Source organism: Antechinus flavipes, chromosome 3 (genome assembly GCF_016432865.1).
Source record: "Antechinus flavipes isolate AdamAnt ecotype Samford, QLD, Australia chromosome 3, AdamAnt_v2, whole genome shotgun sequence".
Lineage (NCBI taxonomy): Eukaryota > Metazoa > Chordata > Mammalia > Dasyuromorphia > Dasyuridae > Antechinus > Antechinus flavipes.
Genome location: NC_067400.1, coordinates 84802481 through 84820434, shown reverse-complemented (window position 1 = coordinate 84820434; position 17954 = coordinate 84802481). Strand labels below are relative to the sequence as shown.

At 36.6% G+C, this 17954-nt stretch overlaps 1 protein-coding gene across 1 annotated transcript in view; it reads right to left on the bottom strand.

Moving 5' to 3' along the window:
- Positions 1-1586: 1586 nt before the first annotated feature.
- Positions 1587-17954, bottom strand: part of CPB2 (carboxypeptidase B2) — a 36473-nt gene continuing 20105 nt past the window's right edge. Inside the window, exons 7-10 of the mRNA XM_051990524.1 lie at positions 17532-17625; positions 11841-12043; positions 9537-9624; positions 1587-2136 (exon numbers count right to left, since the gene is read on the bottom strand). Coding sequence (XP_051846484.1) covers positions 1952-2136; positions 9537-9624; positions 11841-12043; positions 17532-17625 — 570 coding nt within the window. The 3' untranslated portion in view covers positions 1587-1951. The remainder of the gene's footprint in view (positions 2137-9536; positions 9625-11840; positions 12044-17531; positions 17626-17954) is intronic.

Below are 17954 nucleotides of genomic sequence, written 5' to 3'. Positions count from 1 at the left end.
CCGGCCTCACGCGGCTCTCTACAAGGGGACCTCAGAAACCGCCTAATGCAAACTGCTCGTTTTAAGGAGGACTCCGCACAAGCTTGCCCTGCTCTCCGAAGCAGGAAGCATCCTAAGTGGGGCTGGACGCAGGGTTCTGCCCCCTCCGGCCCAGCCCCCTTCCCGCACAGACGTAAACACGGACAGCTTACCTCCGCCCCGAGCTCCCTCCGAGGGCGCTCCCCGCCGCCCCCGCCGCCGCCGCCGCCCCCGCCACCGCCGCCGCCACCGCCTCCACCTCCGCCACCGCCCCGAGGAGCGGGGGAGGCGACTCCCTGCCCACGGCCCGAGCCTCGGGAGGAGGAGGAGCAGCGTGCGCGGCTCCCGGGAACGGACCCTCGGCTCGCGGGGGCCCCCGGGGGCTGCTGGGAAACGGAGCCCGCCCGCCGCTTAGCCAGGGTCAGGCGAGGGGTGGAAAAGCTGGGAGAAGAGACGGGCCGCGGGCGAGGGAACCGGGAAGAAGAGCGGGAGGAGGAGGGGCGAGGCCAGGAAACACCGGAGGGAAGACCGAGGAGAAGGAGCCGCCGCGAAGAGATCACTGGGCCGCGCACAGATTCCCTTTCGCTCCTCCGCCGGAAGCCGAGAGATCACTGGACCGGGCAGAAGCCGTTTCCGGCCACCGGATTTGTCGTCAGTGCGCACGCTCCTCGTCACGGGCACGCCTCTCCTCGAGGCCTCCAGATTAGTCGTCCGTGTCCTAAACCTCTCGTCACGGGCACGCCTCTTCCGAGGCTCCGCCCCCTCAGCTTGAGCCCAGACGGGGGCGGAGTCTGTGCAGAGATAATTTTGGTCTTTTGCAGAAGCGCGCATTCATTTTTACCCGTTTATAGAGCAGTATGCGTCTAGTTAGATAGGGGAAGGGGGGGAGGGGAGGAAGAAAAGCAACAAGAGACCATTTTTTCTTTTTTTTCCCCATCATAAAATTTCCAACAGGACACATACTAAACACAAAATGTCCCGTTAATGCTTGTCATTTGTTTCATTCATTCAGCAAACATTTATTGAAGAGTATTGGTGAAACTTCTAGTCTTGACTGCCATCTTTATCACGGTGTGATCTTTATTCACTCATGTTAAACCAGCATTTATTAAGCACCAGGCCCTAAGCTAAACGCGAGGGAGACAAGAGCAGGGAAAAGACGGTTCCTGCTCTCAGGACTTGACAAGCTGTCCCTTCCTGTCTCTGCGCCTGTTCAGACTCTAGTTTCCTGAGTAGTTTGGTCCGCAGCACCCTTCTCAGCGCTGACGTTCTCTATGTAATACTGTCTCCTGGTCTTTGCAAGTGGACAGCAGCACGTTGCTTTCAGGACCAAACGCCCCACTGCACCCCCAAGAGTAGGGCTAAGAAAAGCATCCTCAGTTCTGTTATGAAGGGGGTTTTAAACTGGGGTCCAAGAGCGACCTCTGGCCTCTGCGAGTCTTCTCGTCTTGGCTAAATTACAGTCGGAACAGTTTCCACAATAGATGTCCTTCACACGGATGAATAAGCAGATCTAGACCACTATCCACTGTACACATAACAACAAAATCTAAGACAGAAGAAGAAAGTAATATGTTGCTTTCTTTTATTTGAAGTACAAGAACAAATCTGTCAAAAGTTTGGACCAAAATTTGATAGATACTGACTTTTTTTTTTCCTGCTTTCTCATTATAATCATTAAATTTGAGGTTCATTTCTAGTCGGCAAGAACATAGAACTGACTTTTTAAATTACTTTTAAAATTAAAACAAGATACTGGGTCACCTTTACTATTATACCTCCTTCCCTCAAAGAAGTAGCATTTGCTGACTATATCCCTTTGATAAAAACTTGAAAGGCTAGAAAATCCTTTTACCTAAACTAAGACTTTTTTTGAAAAATCTGATAAAATAATGGATACTATCTTAAAATCATTTATTTAAAATGGGGTACATTAAGTTTTAAGGATGACATGAGACGCTATTGTATAAACAGCTGCAAAAGTTTCTGTCACTGTTGGTCTGATAAAACTTTCTGGAAGCAAGAATCCATATTGGCCTTTGTCTCGAAGTTCGATAGTAAAAGAATATTTGATGCCCATGTCATAGGCCCAGTCATCTGAACCTCCAGGAGATAAATCTGGAAAAATATGAATAAGTTAATTACTATGTGAAACAAAGGTAACCCCAAGATAACTGATTTATATAATGACTACCTTATAACCTCAAATTATGCTCCCCACACCAAAAAGAAATCTAATAGAATCCAAGGGATTCTTCATTCCTAAAATGTACTTCCTCCTCACCTTCTCTCTGAATCCTTCAAAATTCACCTCAAGACTTAAGTATCCTATATGAAGCCTCCTGGATTTTTCCCCCTTTCTATTGTGAGACTTTGTTTCCTCCTCAAACTATGTTATATTATACTTATCTATAAAGAGAAGGCCTTTAATAAAAATGTGTTTAATTAAATTCTAACTATGTATACATGGAGAGGAAGGGTAGTACAGTATAATTAGAGACAAGAAAACACTTTATTAGCTTGTGACCAAGGGAAAATAACTTACCATTTTTATACCTCAGCTGTGAGTCTCATGAGAAAATAATGATTGTCTTTGAAGGCATGTTATATAATAGGTACTTAATAAATTTTGAATTGGCTATATTTTTCTTACCTCCCTTCAAGTTTATATACTTGAGCTGGACAGAAAGTAAGTAGTAACAGTCAAATCTCAAAACTTTATGGTTTTATGGAAAAGCACTGGATTGGTAGTCAAAAGACCTGGATTTGATTCTTAACACTGGTACTTAGTAGCTACTTGACCCTGGCCAAGTCACAAGCTTTAGTTTCCTCATCTAAATGAAGAGATAATTTGTTCAGAAAGTGCTTTGTCAGCCTTAAATTCCTCAAAAGATTTTCATGGTGTGACCACTCTCTAAATATAACCTCTATGTGTGAACTTGTCATACACTTTTTTGTGAGCCTTTTGGGGGTTTTCTTGGCAAAGACACTGGAGTGGTTTGCTATTTCTTTCTCCAGTTTATTTTACTTGCCACCGGGAAACTGAGGCAAGTAGCATTAAGTAGCATGACTAAGGTTACACGGCTAGTAAGTGTCTAAGGCCAGATTTAAACTGAGTCTTCCTGATGTGGATACTCCTACTCTAAATTCAACCTCTCTAAGTGATGTGAACTATCTTCCCTGCAGGAAGAAGCCCATCTGGCAATTATCAGATATAACCAATTCCTAGTCTATCTTGTTGCTATAGAGTGATTGTAAGGATGAAACTCTTATCTATCACTCAAATCTCTAGGTATCTTTAAATAACTTTTGAGATATTGATTAGCTTATCTTTAGAAAGGTCTGGGACTTGGTCAGCCAGATCTGGTTCCTTAATTTCCCCATTATAAGCTCCCTGGCACTTCCTTTCTCTTTGACCTTTCCTCTGAGTTCCCACCTTTACTTCTCTGGTCTCCCTCAGAAATCTCAGGGCTATCTTTCCCTTATAAAAGAACCTCTTATGATGAAGATCTTTGCTAAGTTCTCTTCAGGACTAAACCCAATATGAGGTACTCTTCCTCTCCCTCATGATGGTTTCCCTTTAATGTCTCCTTTCTCCTTACTCTAGCTAACTCTGTTCAGTCTAACCTGCCAGTTAATGACTCACTTCCACCTCACAGAGTATTTCCTTTCATCTGGTTAGCCTTTCCAGTTTGGGAGGATCCACTAGAAATTATCTCCCTTACTATAGGCTATGAGAACATAGATAAATGACCATGCAAAAAAAAATAAAGGGTAATATTAATTTTGTTAATAAAAGTATAAAGAAGCCAAGACACCTGGGGGTCCTCACCCCACAAAAATAATCACTAGTCTTGCTTCTAGGTTGCCTTCCCCACCCCAGTCATCAACGAAGAAATCAGCCATCATGAATGTGAACCTGGCAACTGACTTTGCAGTCCCACCTCCTCAGACACATAAAATAAAGTTCCAATGCTAACATTGGCCACTAATTCAACATCTGATAGAGTTTTATTCATGAAAAAATAGTATAATGGAGCATATCCAAATCATTAACATGGAGGCACCTGCTTCCCCTTCCACAGTCCTCTACCACTGGCTGAGAGGACCCTGCTTTGATTGGCTGCATAAACAAAAATAGGCTATATCTTTAAAACTAGCCCAGAGTAAGACCATAATTTTTCTTTCCTTTGTACCTTTTCCTACTATGTCCAAAAAACAAAGATTGCCATGAATCCTCATCATAGATGTCATGAACTAAACTGAGAGGGAGAGGATATCTTCCCTCTCTCTTTTTTATCCCAACTTCAACTCTAAGAATTGGGGCTGGGGTCCTTCTTAGTTTCAGATACCAGCAGTGATGCCCACCAGATCCAAGAAGTTCAAACTATAGTAATCTTAGAGTCAGAATTCCAGGCATGATGTTTCAGCCAGCCAACCCAGCAGGAAAAATGGAAAAGTCAGGTACCTGGGATTGAAGTCCTTGGGAGGATAGGAGGGTAGGCTTGGAATATAGGACTGTGGTGTTTTTAGGAAATGAACTAAGCTATGAACCTAATTCTTTCCCCCTCCTCAAAAAGGTATTAGAGGTAGAATGATACCTTTCATATATTGGGGGAATGAGTTTATATATTTATCAGTATGACTTTTGAAGTATAAAGTACAAAACTAAGTGATTAAGTGGAATTGGAGTGCAGGGGACCCTCCTACACTTAGGGGAATATAGGAAGTATGGGCTAAAGCCAATGACAGAGAGCCTAGGTACTCCTAAACCTCCTTCAGTGTCCTAGCGAACTCTGGAGAAAGATGTGAAATGCAATATACCTGCCCTTCAGGCAATGGAGGAGGAGGGGTTAGCATGACAAGAATATGAGTATTGTAATAATAAAGATGCATTATCTTCTGCTTTGGCACTGAATCAAAAAATTTTTTTATTTAAAATTTTAAAAAAGAACCACTGGACCTCTTCTTTTAGGTTACACCTGAAATCTATCTGTTGTCTTCCTTGCTTAGAACATGATCTCTATGAGAAGAGGAACTGGCTTAGTTTTATATTAGAATCCTCAGCACTTAGCCCAGAGCTTCATCCCTAATTAAAATTTAATAACTGCTTTCTCTTCATTCTTTTTCTTAGTTTTTAAAAAAAAAAAACTTCCATGAAGCCTTAAATGAATGAATAAAGTAAAAGAAGAAATGAATGAATGTATATTTATATATTTATATTAGATGGTTTTATAATAGAATGATAAACAGGAGAAAAGTGTAAGAAGATTAGAAAGCAAAGAGAGGGCCAAGTTGTGGACGGTTTTAAAAGCAAAACAGGATTCTATATTTGGTCCTGAAGGTAACAGGGAATAACTGGAGTTTGACCTGAAGTAGAGTGGGGTGTTAAGCATAGGCCCAAAAGTCACATTGTGGCCACAACACTACTCTGTCTATCTAAAGCAGATGAAACTTTCATTGGGGAATATTTAAGTAACTAAATAAAAACAAAATAGAGCATAATGTTAACATGCAGTTTTTTAAGTCAACATGTGGCCCCAATGAGATTCTTATATACGGGTTAGTAGCTCCAATTTCTATTTGAGTTTGACACCACAATAATACAAGGTTATTTGATTAAACCTGCACTTTAGAAACCTCCTTTGGCAGTTGAATGAGAATTGATTGGAGAGAGAATGAACTTGAGATAGAGAACCCAAGCAGAAGACCATTGCAATAGACAAGGCATGAGATGACAAAGGCCTACCAGGGCAGCAGCTATGTGAATCAAGAGAAGGGCATTTATACTAGGGATTGTTGTGAAGGTAAAAATGAAATTAGAGTAAAAATGAAAAGGGCACATTTAAGTCACCTGTATGACTTTTGGTTTTTCTCATTCCATACTTCTAAACCATATTTTGAAATATATTTTTCACCATCAGCCTCTATACCTACTTTGGAAAGTTGTCTTGTACCAAAGAATATGTTGGCTTAATTTGGAAGGTCTTATCAAATGTTCTTCTCAAAATTCTATTAAATCTTCCTAACAGATATTGGTATACAAATTGAAATTGTTTACATAAATGATGCTATTTTGCAAATAATTATCATGAGCAATACTATGAAAGATATCCAAATGTCCAAAAAAAAATGTGTTTCTTGTTTCCTTTTGGATATGTGATTTAAAAAACCATTTCCTTTCTTTTTTCCCTTCAGAGAAAATCTGTAAATCATCTCCCACATTTAGCTGCACCTTCTCTTTTTTTTTCTGGTTAGTTATATTCAGAATTTTAAGAAAGGCTTGGATAAGAATCTCATATTAAAAGTACCAACAGTTAAGCTATTATTTATGGATGGCCTAAAAAGCTTAATTCTTGGCACCATAATCCTTTTCTTCTGCTTTGTTCATGGCTAAAGAATTAGTCTCCAAATGCTCTTTCTTTTAGGGCATATTTTAAAGACAATCTTGATATACAATAAAAGGAAGCTAGAATTAGACATGGATACTCCTGCAGTGATCTTCCTGGAACTCTATTAGTTGATTCTTGAATAAATAAAATAACAAAGTAATTTACAAACCTTAAAAGTACCATATAAATGTTAGCTGTTGTTGTAGATGTTGATTAATTTCATTGGAAAAAGTATTGGTTTGAGGAGTTAGATGTAATCTTAGTTTTCAATGTGTACAATTTTAATTGTGATTGAGACATCTAAGAACAGACATTTTGGTGAACCTAATAAAAGCTGGAGAGGAAGATGAGGAAGCAGTAAAAGAAACAGAGAAAGCTAGAAGAGATTGTTGTTATTATTGTTGTTGTAATAACTAAACCCTGCTCACTAATTGGGAGTTCTCTGACTTAGAATTCATATAACTTGAAAAGCCTCAGCCACTCACTTTGTAGCTCATTTTCAGTTTGCTTCTCTTTCATAACAGCTGCCAGGTTCCAGCAAGTATTCTACTTTCTTACCTATCCCTTTTACTGCTCCAATTTATGTTTTGTCTTATCCTACCCAAAGGTAAGATCTTCAAGAGTAGAAACTGTCTTATTTTTTTGTTTTGTTTTTTGCATTTCTAGCACTTAGCATAGTGCTTGGCACATAGTACATGGTTGTTAAATATGTTATCTAATTAGTTATAACTAATCCCCTTTTAACTACCTTTAACCACTCCAGTGAAATTACTTTTTATCAGGATTAAATCTAATGGTCCCTTTCTAAGTTCCCATATTTGGAGGGATGGAGGAAAAGAACCTTTCAACTGCATTTTACATTACTAATGATATTTAGTACAGTGATATACATATAGTAGTCATTCGATAAGTACTTCATGAGTAAATAGTTGATTACAATCCATCTTGAAATTCCCTTCTTCTTTGGTTCTATACTTTGATTATTGTAAATCTCTCCCAACCCTCTCTGTTTGCTTTACTGCTTCCTCATATTCCAATTTCCCAAACAATTAAAACTGTGCATGCTGAAAATGGAGATAATCACTTAACTCTTCCAAACCAATATCCTTTCCCAATTAAATTCACCATACTTTCACAGACAACTTTCTGTATGCAGAGCATTGCATACTAGTTCTATATACACCCTTTCCCCTATATCCTTTTCATTTTAATGCCAAATCCTAACATCTTTTCCCTCATAGTATTGTTTGAATTTGTTTCTCCTTCTATTCCACCAAAATCCAAACCATCATTTTATTTCTGGACTATTAAAAAATTCTCTCATAACTAGTCTTTCTAATTTTCACCCTCAATTTTCCTATACATCCCAAAACATTGCCAGAATAATCTTACTCAATTATTTTTGGAAAATTACTACCCTACTCAATAACCAAAGAAGCTATGACTCTATCCTATATCAGCTTTTTACTCTTTATTTTAACATTCAAAGTTCTCTATCCTGTACCTTTCCAAGCTTACCTTTCTTCTCTGCTATAATCTCTCAAGCCAACCCAAATTTAAACTTGTGCTTATCCTTTGAGTATAATCTATTTATCCTAAATCTACTTTTGCTCAAATATTCTCCCCTGTATATAATCTTATCTTCCCTTATTTCTACAAACACACACACACACACAGAGTTCAAGTTTCAACTCAAAATTCACGATTTCTAGGTAGCCTTCACAGATACAATTGTTCTGATATTACTCTTGTTCCCTATCTATACAGCATCCATCAATATATGTTTTATGGCTGTTATTTTATACTTATTAATGTGGGCTTTGTAATTGTGCTTGAGTCATATCACCTGTCATATATGTTTGTTTTTATTACATTCCTCTTTCTTCAAGAGTCAGATTATGTCTTCTAGATCTTTTGTGTTTTCAATTCTATCTCCCTAGGTCAGACATACTTGGGAAGCCCTATAACTGCAATGAATATTTATATCATAACCAGGCTTGGATTTACTCATCCTTTGTGTTTTGGGTTGCCCAAATCCGAATGTTTATGCTTACATCTCAATAATTGGAATGTTTATATTTACTGATGTATCCTAATGCATCTTGTCCAGAAATTGCATCCTCTGCATTTTTGCTTAACTGCTTGTGCTGAACACTACATAATGTAAAGCTGGTAGAGATTGGACAGGAAGCCACCCACCAAATGACCAAATGAATTTCTAAAACTATTTCAGGTTTTGGGATTTGTTCTCATAACTGACAGTGATCATGGAACACTAACAATAATATTACTCTGTGGTAAAGCAAAGAGTAATGTCACATAAATTTAGATTTCTGAGGCAAATTAGGGCTAAATTGTGAAGGCTTTGAACATTCATCTGAGAAAACTGAAGAACAGCATCTCAGAGAGTGTCAAACAATCTTCATTTTGGTACCATAGTATGCTGCTATTCCTCCAATATAGATTTTTACAGTGTATTATTTATGAATGTTACATTTATTTGTATGTTACATTCTTCTCAGGTACAATCATTTTAGAAACAAATACTTTTCTTGTGCTATTTAGTAATTTATGTGTGTAAAACATATACATACATATATAATATTTACGTATATGTATTTTATAGCATAAGTTATTACACATCATTATTAATAGACATATACAAGTATAGTATGTATGTGTATTACTATATAATACAACTAAACTTTTTTATCAAATAACTGCAAGAGAGGAATGTAATATGCAAATAAGAACAGTTGTATATATATATATATGCATGTGTATTTGTGTGTACATGCACATGTACACATGTGTATATATAGTTACTATATATATAATATGAATACGTGAGAAAGAGAGAGGGTTACTAAATATCATGTGATGTTTATATTTCTAAAATGACTACAGCAGAAAAGAATCCAACATACATAATATATTCATACATATATATGACATGTAATATATAAGAATGATAGTTAAAGGGAGGGAGAGAAATGTATACTCTTTAGAAGATTATAAAGAGGAAATTATAATATATAACTACATTACATATTATAATATAATATAATATAATATACATGCTTATATGACAATTATTTTCAAAGATCTTAAAGAAATAATACTTACATATTGTTGATGCACCAGGGCCATATTCATAATAAATATTTTCATTAACTCTCAGAATAGCTTGAGTTGCTTGGCTTGCCAGTAGAGACTGAAAATATTAAGACATGGGATTTTCATCAGAGCATAACTTAATAAGGAGAATGGTAGAAATGGTTAGCAGATGACAACATTATATTTTATTTTAGATTTATCTCAATTTTAGTAGAGGGAATATTTGAAAATAGAGATTTACAACAATATAATTCAACCTACGTCAACATAATACAATATAAAGCAATAGATAAATGAGCCTTGCACTACAAAAGGATTATTTGCTTCACATATATATTTGTAATGTAACGGCTTTAATTAGCAAGCACTTATAGACATATTAAAAATATACTTCAGTTTTTAAAAGTTTGATTCATAGTGTTTCATTTCTAATGTAAATTTAAATTTTTATTTATATTTAATTTATAAGGCAATTTAGAAAGTTTATTCATATAATATAGTTTAATGATAGCTAACATTTTTTTCTAATTCTTTAGAGTCCACCATTATCTCATATGATCCTCAGAACAATTGTGTGAGGTAGTCGTAATGCAAATGTTTCTAGGTTCATTCAAACTAAGGAACTGAGATTCAAACTAAACTGCCTAAATTTGCACATCTATAAAGTGATACTAGAGCTACTAGAATCTAGAATCTAGGTCCTCTGATTCCAAATAGAGTTCTCTTTCTGCTCTACCACATTATTTTCTCTCCCTCGCCATCATTCTCTTATTCTCCATTCCTTCTCTCTACAAATACCTGTTTTTCTTTTCTAAAATTTCTTTTGATTTCAAAACTTTTTACATCAGAACTAACATAATAAACTATAACTTAGAAGGAGACAATCAATTTCTGTACCCAAATTTGAAGTTTGCTTTACATCTTTGTCTCTCTCTCTCTCTCTCTCTCTCTCTCTCTCTCTCTCTCTCTCTCTCTCTCTCTCTCTATCAGATATAGAATCTTGACATTCTCATTTGGCCAAAAGGAGGCATGAATGACCCTGGGCATTTAACCTCTCATTGTACTTTAATTGCAGACAAGAGGTCTGCATTGGTAAAGGGAATTTGTTCCCTAAGAGCTTCCTCTACCAGTGAAATCACTAGTCTAACCCCTAGTTCCTAGGTTTTATATATACTTGATCATGTCCTAGTTGTCTTGCCCAGGAGAATGTAAGTAAGCCTCTTTACACTACATGCGGAAAAAAGCAGAGACATATTTCACATGGATTTGGATACAGAGGAAGGAAGATATAGAGAGTTGGATTCAAATGAACAAATTACCCAGCAGAGATGCTAAACTAAGCTCCATGAGGACTCCATCATTAAAGAAAGGGCTTCCAGACATGTAGCACCAAGAGATAATTAATGCTTTTGTCCTACCCTACAGACATGTTCCACCAGCATTGTACCCTAATTCTTCCTAGGAATGTTGTGTATTTTTGTAGAAGTGAATCCCAGGTTTGTGGAGGGAAATATTTTTCCTACAGTTCCTATAATACCATCATAATAAATACTTTTGCTACGAGTGATGTAAACTTGTCCCCTTTAATTCTTGGGGGGGGGGTCTGATGTAAATTGCATCCCCTTTAATCTTTGGGGGGAAAAGTTGGAAAGGAATCTTTGGGGGAAGGGTGATCCAGAGTCTCAAACCCTCCCAGTCTCTGGGAAGAAGCCTACCTTTCTGTCCATAAGGGAAACTCCCAGATAAGTAATCTCATTCAATTGGAGATCTTGGCTTGGAACATAATCATCACCCTCTCTTGAATTGAAAATTAGCGCTTAATCTCCCCAACCTCTAACTTCAGCCTCAAACCTCAGAAGGCGAATAAAAAATGACTTTGAACTCGAATCTTTGCTAATGCCCTTCTGGACTTAGCCCACTGGTCTTTCTTAGTGTAAACCTTTGCAGAAGTCCTAACAGGATTTTGCCCACTAAGAAAGCTGTTTTCTTAGCCTAAGTAAACCTATTCTCTCCACAATCCTCAAGCCTATATTCACTGGGGTTTGTGAATTCTTCTGCAAAACCTATGACTGGCCAAGGGGGATCCCATTGCTGTTGGGGAAATCTCTCAACCTTCAATTCTCACACCTCAACACAAGTTTATTTTTTAATATGTGCTTTTTGAAATAGGGAACTAGTATTTTTTTCCCTTTGTATCCACAATACTTGGCACATAATTGGCATTTAATAAAGCCTTTTTTTATGTGATCCAGAGTTTTGAAATATTTCTTAAAATGTTAACAAGAAGTCAAATTTTTTTCAAGTACTACTTACTAGTTCTTCATGGTCTTTACTTTTGCTCATAGTATAGGAATATGGAAACAGCACCAGCTGAGAATATGAATGCATAGTTATATATGCTTTAATGTGATCCAAATTTCTTCTCATAAAACTGGTTACGGCCTTTACCTCTGGTTCTGACTCAGGATATGGTCCACAGTAAATTTCCTTACATGATGAATTTGATGCACCTACCTCTGGAATAAAAATTAATAGAAATTATCACTAAAAGATTCTATTCCTTTTGAATCTTTTCTGGATTCTCAGAAACTATTGTCATGTATATCCCCACTTTGCCACCCCCCCCAACCCCCGCCCAATTTAAATTGTCTTCCAAAGTCTATGGCTTACCTTTTTAGAGAGATGGTATAAGAATCCTTCAGAAGAATTATATTCATCTATAATTTCCATTCCAACTAGCATATCTCTCATGCTTTTTGAATGTTGGGCTTATAATTTTTTTCTGGAATATAATTGTTTTGGTAAATGCCAAAACTTAAATTTGAGCCTACTTAGTTCATGATTCCAGGTCAGGTCTTTCCAATTTTTAAAAAAAACACTTGATTTGAACTTAAAAGATTTATATTTTACTTTTGTAATTAATCATGGTCAAGTAATTTAACTTCTGAACCAGTTTTCATGTGTGTTAAGTGGGATAATAGTAGTAATATTTATTCTGACTCTCTCATGAGATTTTTTAAGAATTGAATAAGATCATGTATTAACATGTTTTATGAATCCTAAAAGCCATAAACACCAGTTATTATTATTTCTGTATGGTTATGTAGGATGACTCAAAACAAGGAAGGCTTGTTGTTGGATTTATATATGTGAAAGAAGCAGAAATTCGAAACAAGTGAGTGAGATAGAGAGTGATGCTTCATACTGACTCTACCTGCCTTTTTTCCTTCTCGCCTATCCCACCTTAATTTTCATAGGATATTCAATCAATTAGGGAGGGGGGAAAGAGAGAGGGCTGAATTAAAATTATGATGTCACAAGCGCATGTAGATCCTATAAGGGTTATTGGATTGAATTTCTTGAAATGTGTTTGGAGGGAACTGGGTCCCTATAGGGAGCTAAAGATCTTTTTATTCTAAGATAGACATGGATTTGGCACTTCTGTGTAGCTCTGATGACATGAAAATGTCAGTCCAAAGACAATTAGAAGTAAGGAAGGGGGTCTAAATAATCAATGGCTCCATGTTTATTAAAAGAAATAAAACTCTGACTGCATTTCTAAGCTAAAAGAGAGGAAAAAGTCAGTGTGCCTTTTAAAGAGAAGATATAGCCCCTTAGCTGAGGACTTCAGCTGAGGCCTGATAAAGATCAGCAATCAGTAATTTGGGAGGTAAAAGATACATATGAAGCTTAAAGAGAAACAAAGAACAGTCAAGATGTGGTGAGATGCACTGCACAAGAAACGGCCCTGAATGGAGTAATTTCTAAGAGAAAAGATCCAAAAAGAGAAGTGCAATAAAATCATTTGATAACATCCTTATTCCTATAGCAATAGAAGCATGAGTTGCCTCTACATATGTGTGTTTTAGTCATATATGTTCTCTGCATTTATTCATCCATAAATATACTCTAGTCACACATGTCCCCTTGAGGTTGCCCCAGGTTTATGGGTAAAATATTCTATTGCTGCTTCTTACTCTGCTATTTCATTAATGTCTTTGTTTTGAATAACTGTATTTTCTGGCTGACTAAAATCAATAAATACAATAAAGATTGTGAAGGCACCTAAGTCCATAGAGTGTTGGGTCTGTATTCAGGAAGACATGAGTTCAAATTTAGACTCAAACATTAGCTGTGTAACTCTGGGTAACTCACTTAACATGTTTGCCTTAATCCACTGGAAAAGGAAAGAAAAAAGCATTCCACTATCTTCTCCAAGTCCATAGGGTCAAAAGAGTCAGATATGAACACCAAGTGTTTTATGTAAGCTCTCTCATTTGATATCTAGAATAATCCTGTGAGGTAGGTGCTATTAAAAACATTTTGTTTTCCCTTTTAAAAAAACATGTTTTGTTTACACATATTGAATTTAACATATATTTTAACATGTATAACATATATTGGATTGCTTGCCATCTAGGGGAAGGGATAGGGGAAGAATGGGAAAATCTGAAACACAAAGTTAAGCAAGGGTTAATGTTGAAAAATTATCCATACATATGTTTTGAAAATAAAAAGCTTTTAAAAAAGAAAAAAACATATTTTTGAATTGTCATTCATCACCTTATATAATATTTTTTACATTTTCAACGTGGACCATTTGATAGGCAATAAATCCATAAATTTCCTGCTTTGTGAAAAGTAACATTTCCTTTATTTTGTTCTAAACTCTCTTCTTTCAGGCTTCAAAGAGGAATTTGAAATTTGGTAGGGGCAGCTAGATGATACAGTGGATAGCGCACCAGCTCTGAAGTCAGGAGAACCTGAGTTCAAATGTGGTCCCAAACAATTAACACTTTCTAGCTGTGTGACCCTGGATAAGTCACTTAACCCCAATTACCTCGAAAAAAAGAAAGAAAAAAGAAGGAAATTTGGTAGAGTTCAATCTGTCGACCCTATGCCTGATTTTATAGACTTTAATCATATTAGTCTCAGCCCTCTTTTTTCCAATCAAAGTATAGTCATGTTTTCTTAATTTGTTTTCATAGGTAGGTGTATGTCCCTTCATTCATTATATTTTCCTTGGGCATTCTCCCAAACTGTTAGGTCTTTTAAGAGGCTGCCATTTAAGGAAATATTATGATTCTGTTGAATTTTTTCATCAGCTACCATAAGTTTCTACTCTGCAACTGATAGGAAGAAAATGAACCTAGAGAGAGCAAATGTTATATATGGTCACACAGGAAAAGAGCATATATGGCACTTCAAGATTTGCAAATGCTTTTACTTACATCATCTCATTTGATCCTCACAATTACCCAGTGAGGTAGGTGGTATTATTGTGCCCATTGAGGAAATTGAAGCCCATAGATATTCATTTATGTCCAACTCTTTGTGACTCCATTTGGGGTTTTAATGGTAAAGATACTGGAGTGGTTTATAATTTCCTTCTTCAGCTAATTTTACAGATGAAACAACTGAGGCAGACAAGTTTAAGTGACTTAGCCAGTGTCACTCACCTAGTATCTAAGTCTCATTTGAACTCAGGTTTTCCTGAGCTCAGAACTCAATGCACTATGGTTTCATTTAGTTAATGGTTTCATAGTCACCTAATTAGCAAATATCTATGGAGGGATCATATTCCTAGCTCTTCCTAACTCTGATTCCAGGATTCTTTCCATGATGGCATACTATGCTGACAGTAAGAACAAGATCTAACCAAGGAACATTTCTAGCCATATAGCACGTCATATTAATGGAAACAAGTAGTCTTATTATATTTCCCATTTATTTTTCCCAATCTCTTAAGCAAGTGCTAAATCTTTCCTCTCAATATCCCAACATTTCTGTTTTGTTTTGTTTTTTAATAAAAAAAAAAACTTTACTTGAGCTATTTTCAACAAGCAAATATGCAGTTAAATTCATCAGCAATCAGCAATTGTTCAAACTGATTGTTTCCACACATGAAGATAATGCCACTTTTGGTCTTATTCTAGAAACTACAAACTTCAGAACATGACAACAAAAACAACAACAATCATCACTAACATTTATATGGTGATTTAAGGCTTGCAAAGCATTTTACATATATTATCTATTTATCCTTTTATTCATCTTAAAATAGCAACTACTAAAAATGCAGAAAACCAATTACAAAGAAAATCCAAAGTGTTCATTTGCTTTTTAAAAATATGTAGAATACAGTATCTTTTGGAGAAAGACAAATGAACATAGGCAATTGTGATTAAGGCAAAAATCTTAATAATCACTTTAAAATTATTAAATATTTAATATTACATTTAAAATAAAACACTGTTCAAAATATATTTTATACTTTTTCTTTTTCAGGTTGTCAGCAGGCAAACTACTGCCCAGAGTCACTGAATCTTGATGATGAAGTTTTCTGGTTTTGTTTCAAAACAGAAGGTTTCCCCTGTACCATTTTCCACCATATAATGGTCCAAATAGAGCCCCACATAGCCAAATCAGAAACATGGTACACACTCAACACAGAAATATCCCTATGGGGCAGAAAAGTCATTCCATTTCAGTCACAGAATAAAAAAGTTTGCAAGAGATAGAGGGATTCTCAGAACTTAATACAGTGAGAGTGGATCTCCCACTACCTCATTTCACTGGCTAGAACAGTATTGTTCAGCTCCTCCAACCTTAGAAATGTGCTCCTCTTGAAAAAGATACTAAAACAAATACCCAACAACGCAGAAATTCCATAAGCTCAACTTCTGATTTTCCAAGTTCCCATCATTCTCAATTTAGCTCCATTATTAGACCATTAGTTCTAGCTAAACATTAAGGCAAAGGGTACATCTATGACTATCAAAGGACACACAAAGACACCTGAGTCATTACAACATTGAAGTATCAGGGGAAAAAACACCCAAATTGTTCATTATGGCCCTACTTAAGCCTCTGTAGTAATTTGGCTATTATAAAGACTCCAGCACCGAAAGACCCAGGAAACAGCTAAGTCTGTGGGAGACAAGGCTAAGTAGGATGTTAAGAAAATAACATCCTTCTCCCAAGCTGTCTCTATAAACTTATAAACCTTTTGTTCAAAGTTTAATCCTCCATTTGGGTTTTTCTTGTCAAAAATACTGGAATGGTTAGCCACTTCCTTCTCTAGTTCATTTTATAGGTGAAGAAACTGAGGTAACCAGGGTGAAGTGATTTGCCCAGGGTCACATAGTTAGTGAATATCTGAAGTCATATTTGAATGCAAGTCCTTTTGACTCTAGGCTCAGTACTCCATTCACTGGGTCACCTAATTGCCCCAGAAGTACCCACCTAGAATGCTAAAGAGGAGACAGTCAGCCTACTCCAAGATCATGAAGCCAAGTTGGGATTAGGGGGAGTGAAGATTGCATGATATAGCTGACCTGGGGCTCTATTAAATGTAATATTAAATATTTAATAAGGAAGGAAGGAAGGAAGGAAGGAAGGAAGGAAGGAAGGAAGGAAGGAAGGAAGGAAGGAAGGAAGGAAGGAAGGAAGGAAGAAAGGAAGGAAGGAAGGAAGGAAGGAAGGAAGGAAGAGAAAATGAAAAAGAAAAAAGTGGTAGCCTAATAAATAAGAAGTGCCAAAGGAAGAAGATTTAAGTCTTTTTTTGTTCAGTGAGAAACCTACCAAAAATAGAATACTTAAAGTCAAATTTTCTAGAATGTTTTCTTTAAAGAATTCACTGTCTAAAATATCACTTCACTTTCTTCTCAATAAATTTAGCCTCAGGAAAGTTAGATAGATTGTCTAATACCTATGTTCAATTCTTTACTAAATCAGAGAAATCTTTTTTTTTTTCCAGTGGTCCAAATCAATGACACTTTACTGTATCTAAATGATAGAAAGCCAGTCTCAATTTGGAAATATCTATGTTCAAGTCCTACTGGATGACTCTGGATAACTCACTTCCTTAAGTAATTCTCTAAGGCCCAGAGAAATTGCTGTCCAGCGTTGGTAGAAGGAATTTCCTCATATTGGAATACTCTAGGTTAATGAATGCTACTCACTATCCCACCAATTAACAGTAAAAAGGACACATCATCATACCACACCAATGTTTTGAAGCAAAATTCCTGTTCAAATCAGTCCCAGAGCATCGATTTCCCTCATGCAGGGAACGGTTCTTTCTCCACATTCGGTTCTAAGCAAAGACAGGAAAAATGAAAGTACAAAAAGCCGTTTACATTGGGTATCCCTCCTTCACTCTTCACAGGTCACTGCTTCTTCCTACTATTTCTTCTTCTATCACATCTCTTTGAGCATTTGACTTTTCACCATGCCCACAACTGCTACCTTTGTCTGAGCCAACCATCTTCTGCTGGATTATTTATACCAATCTCCTAGTTAGATTCCTTATTCAGTTTCCCTTCCCTTTAATTTATCCTACATGTTGTGTCCTCCCTCTAGGTCATTTGGAGCCTCTTCTCAAAAGTTTATAATGCTTTATATCATTCCATCACAATGTAAACA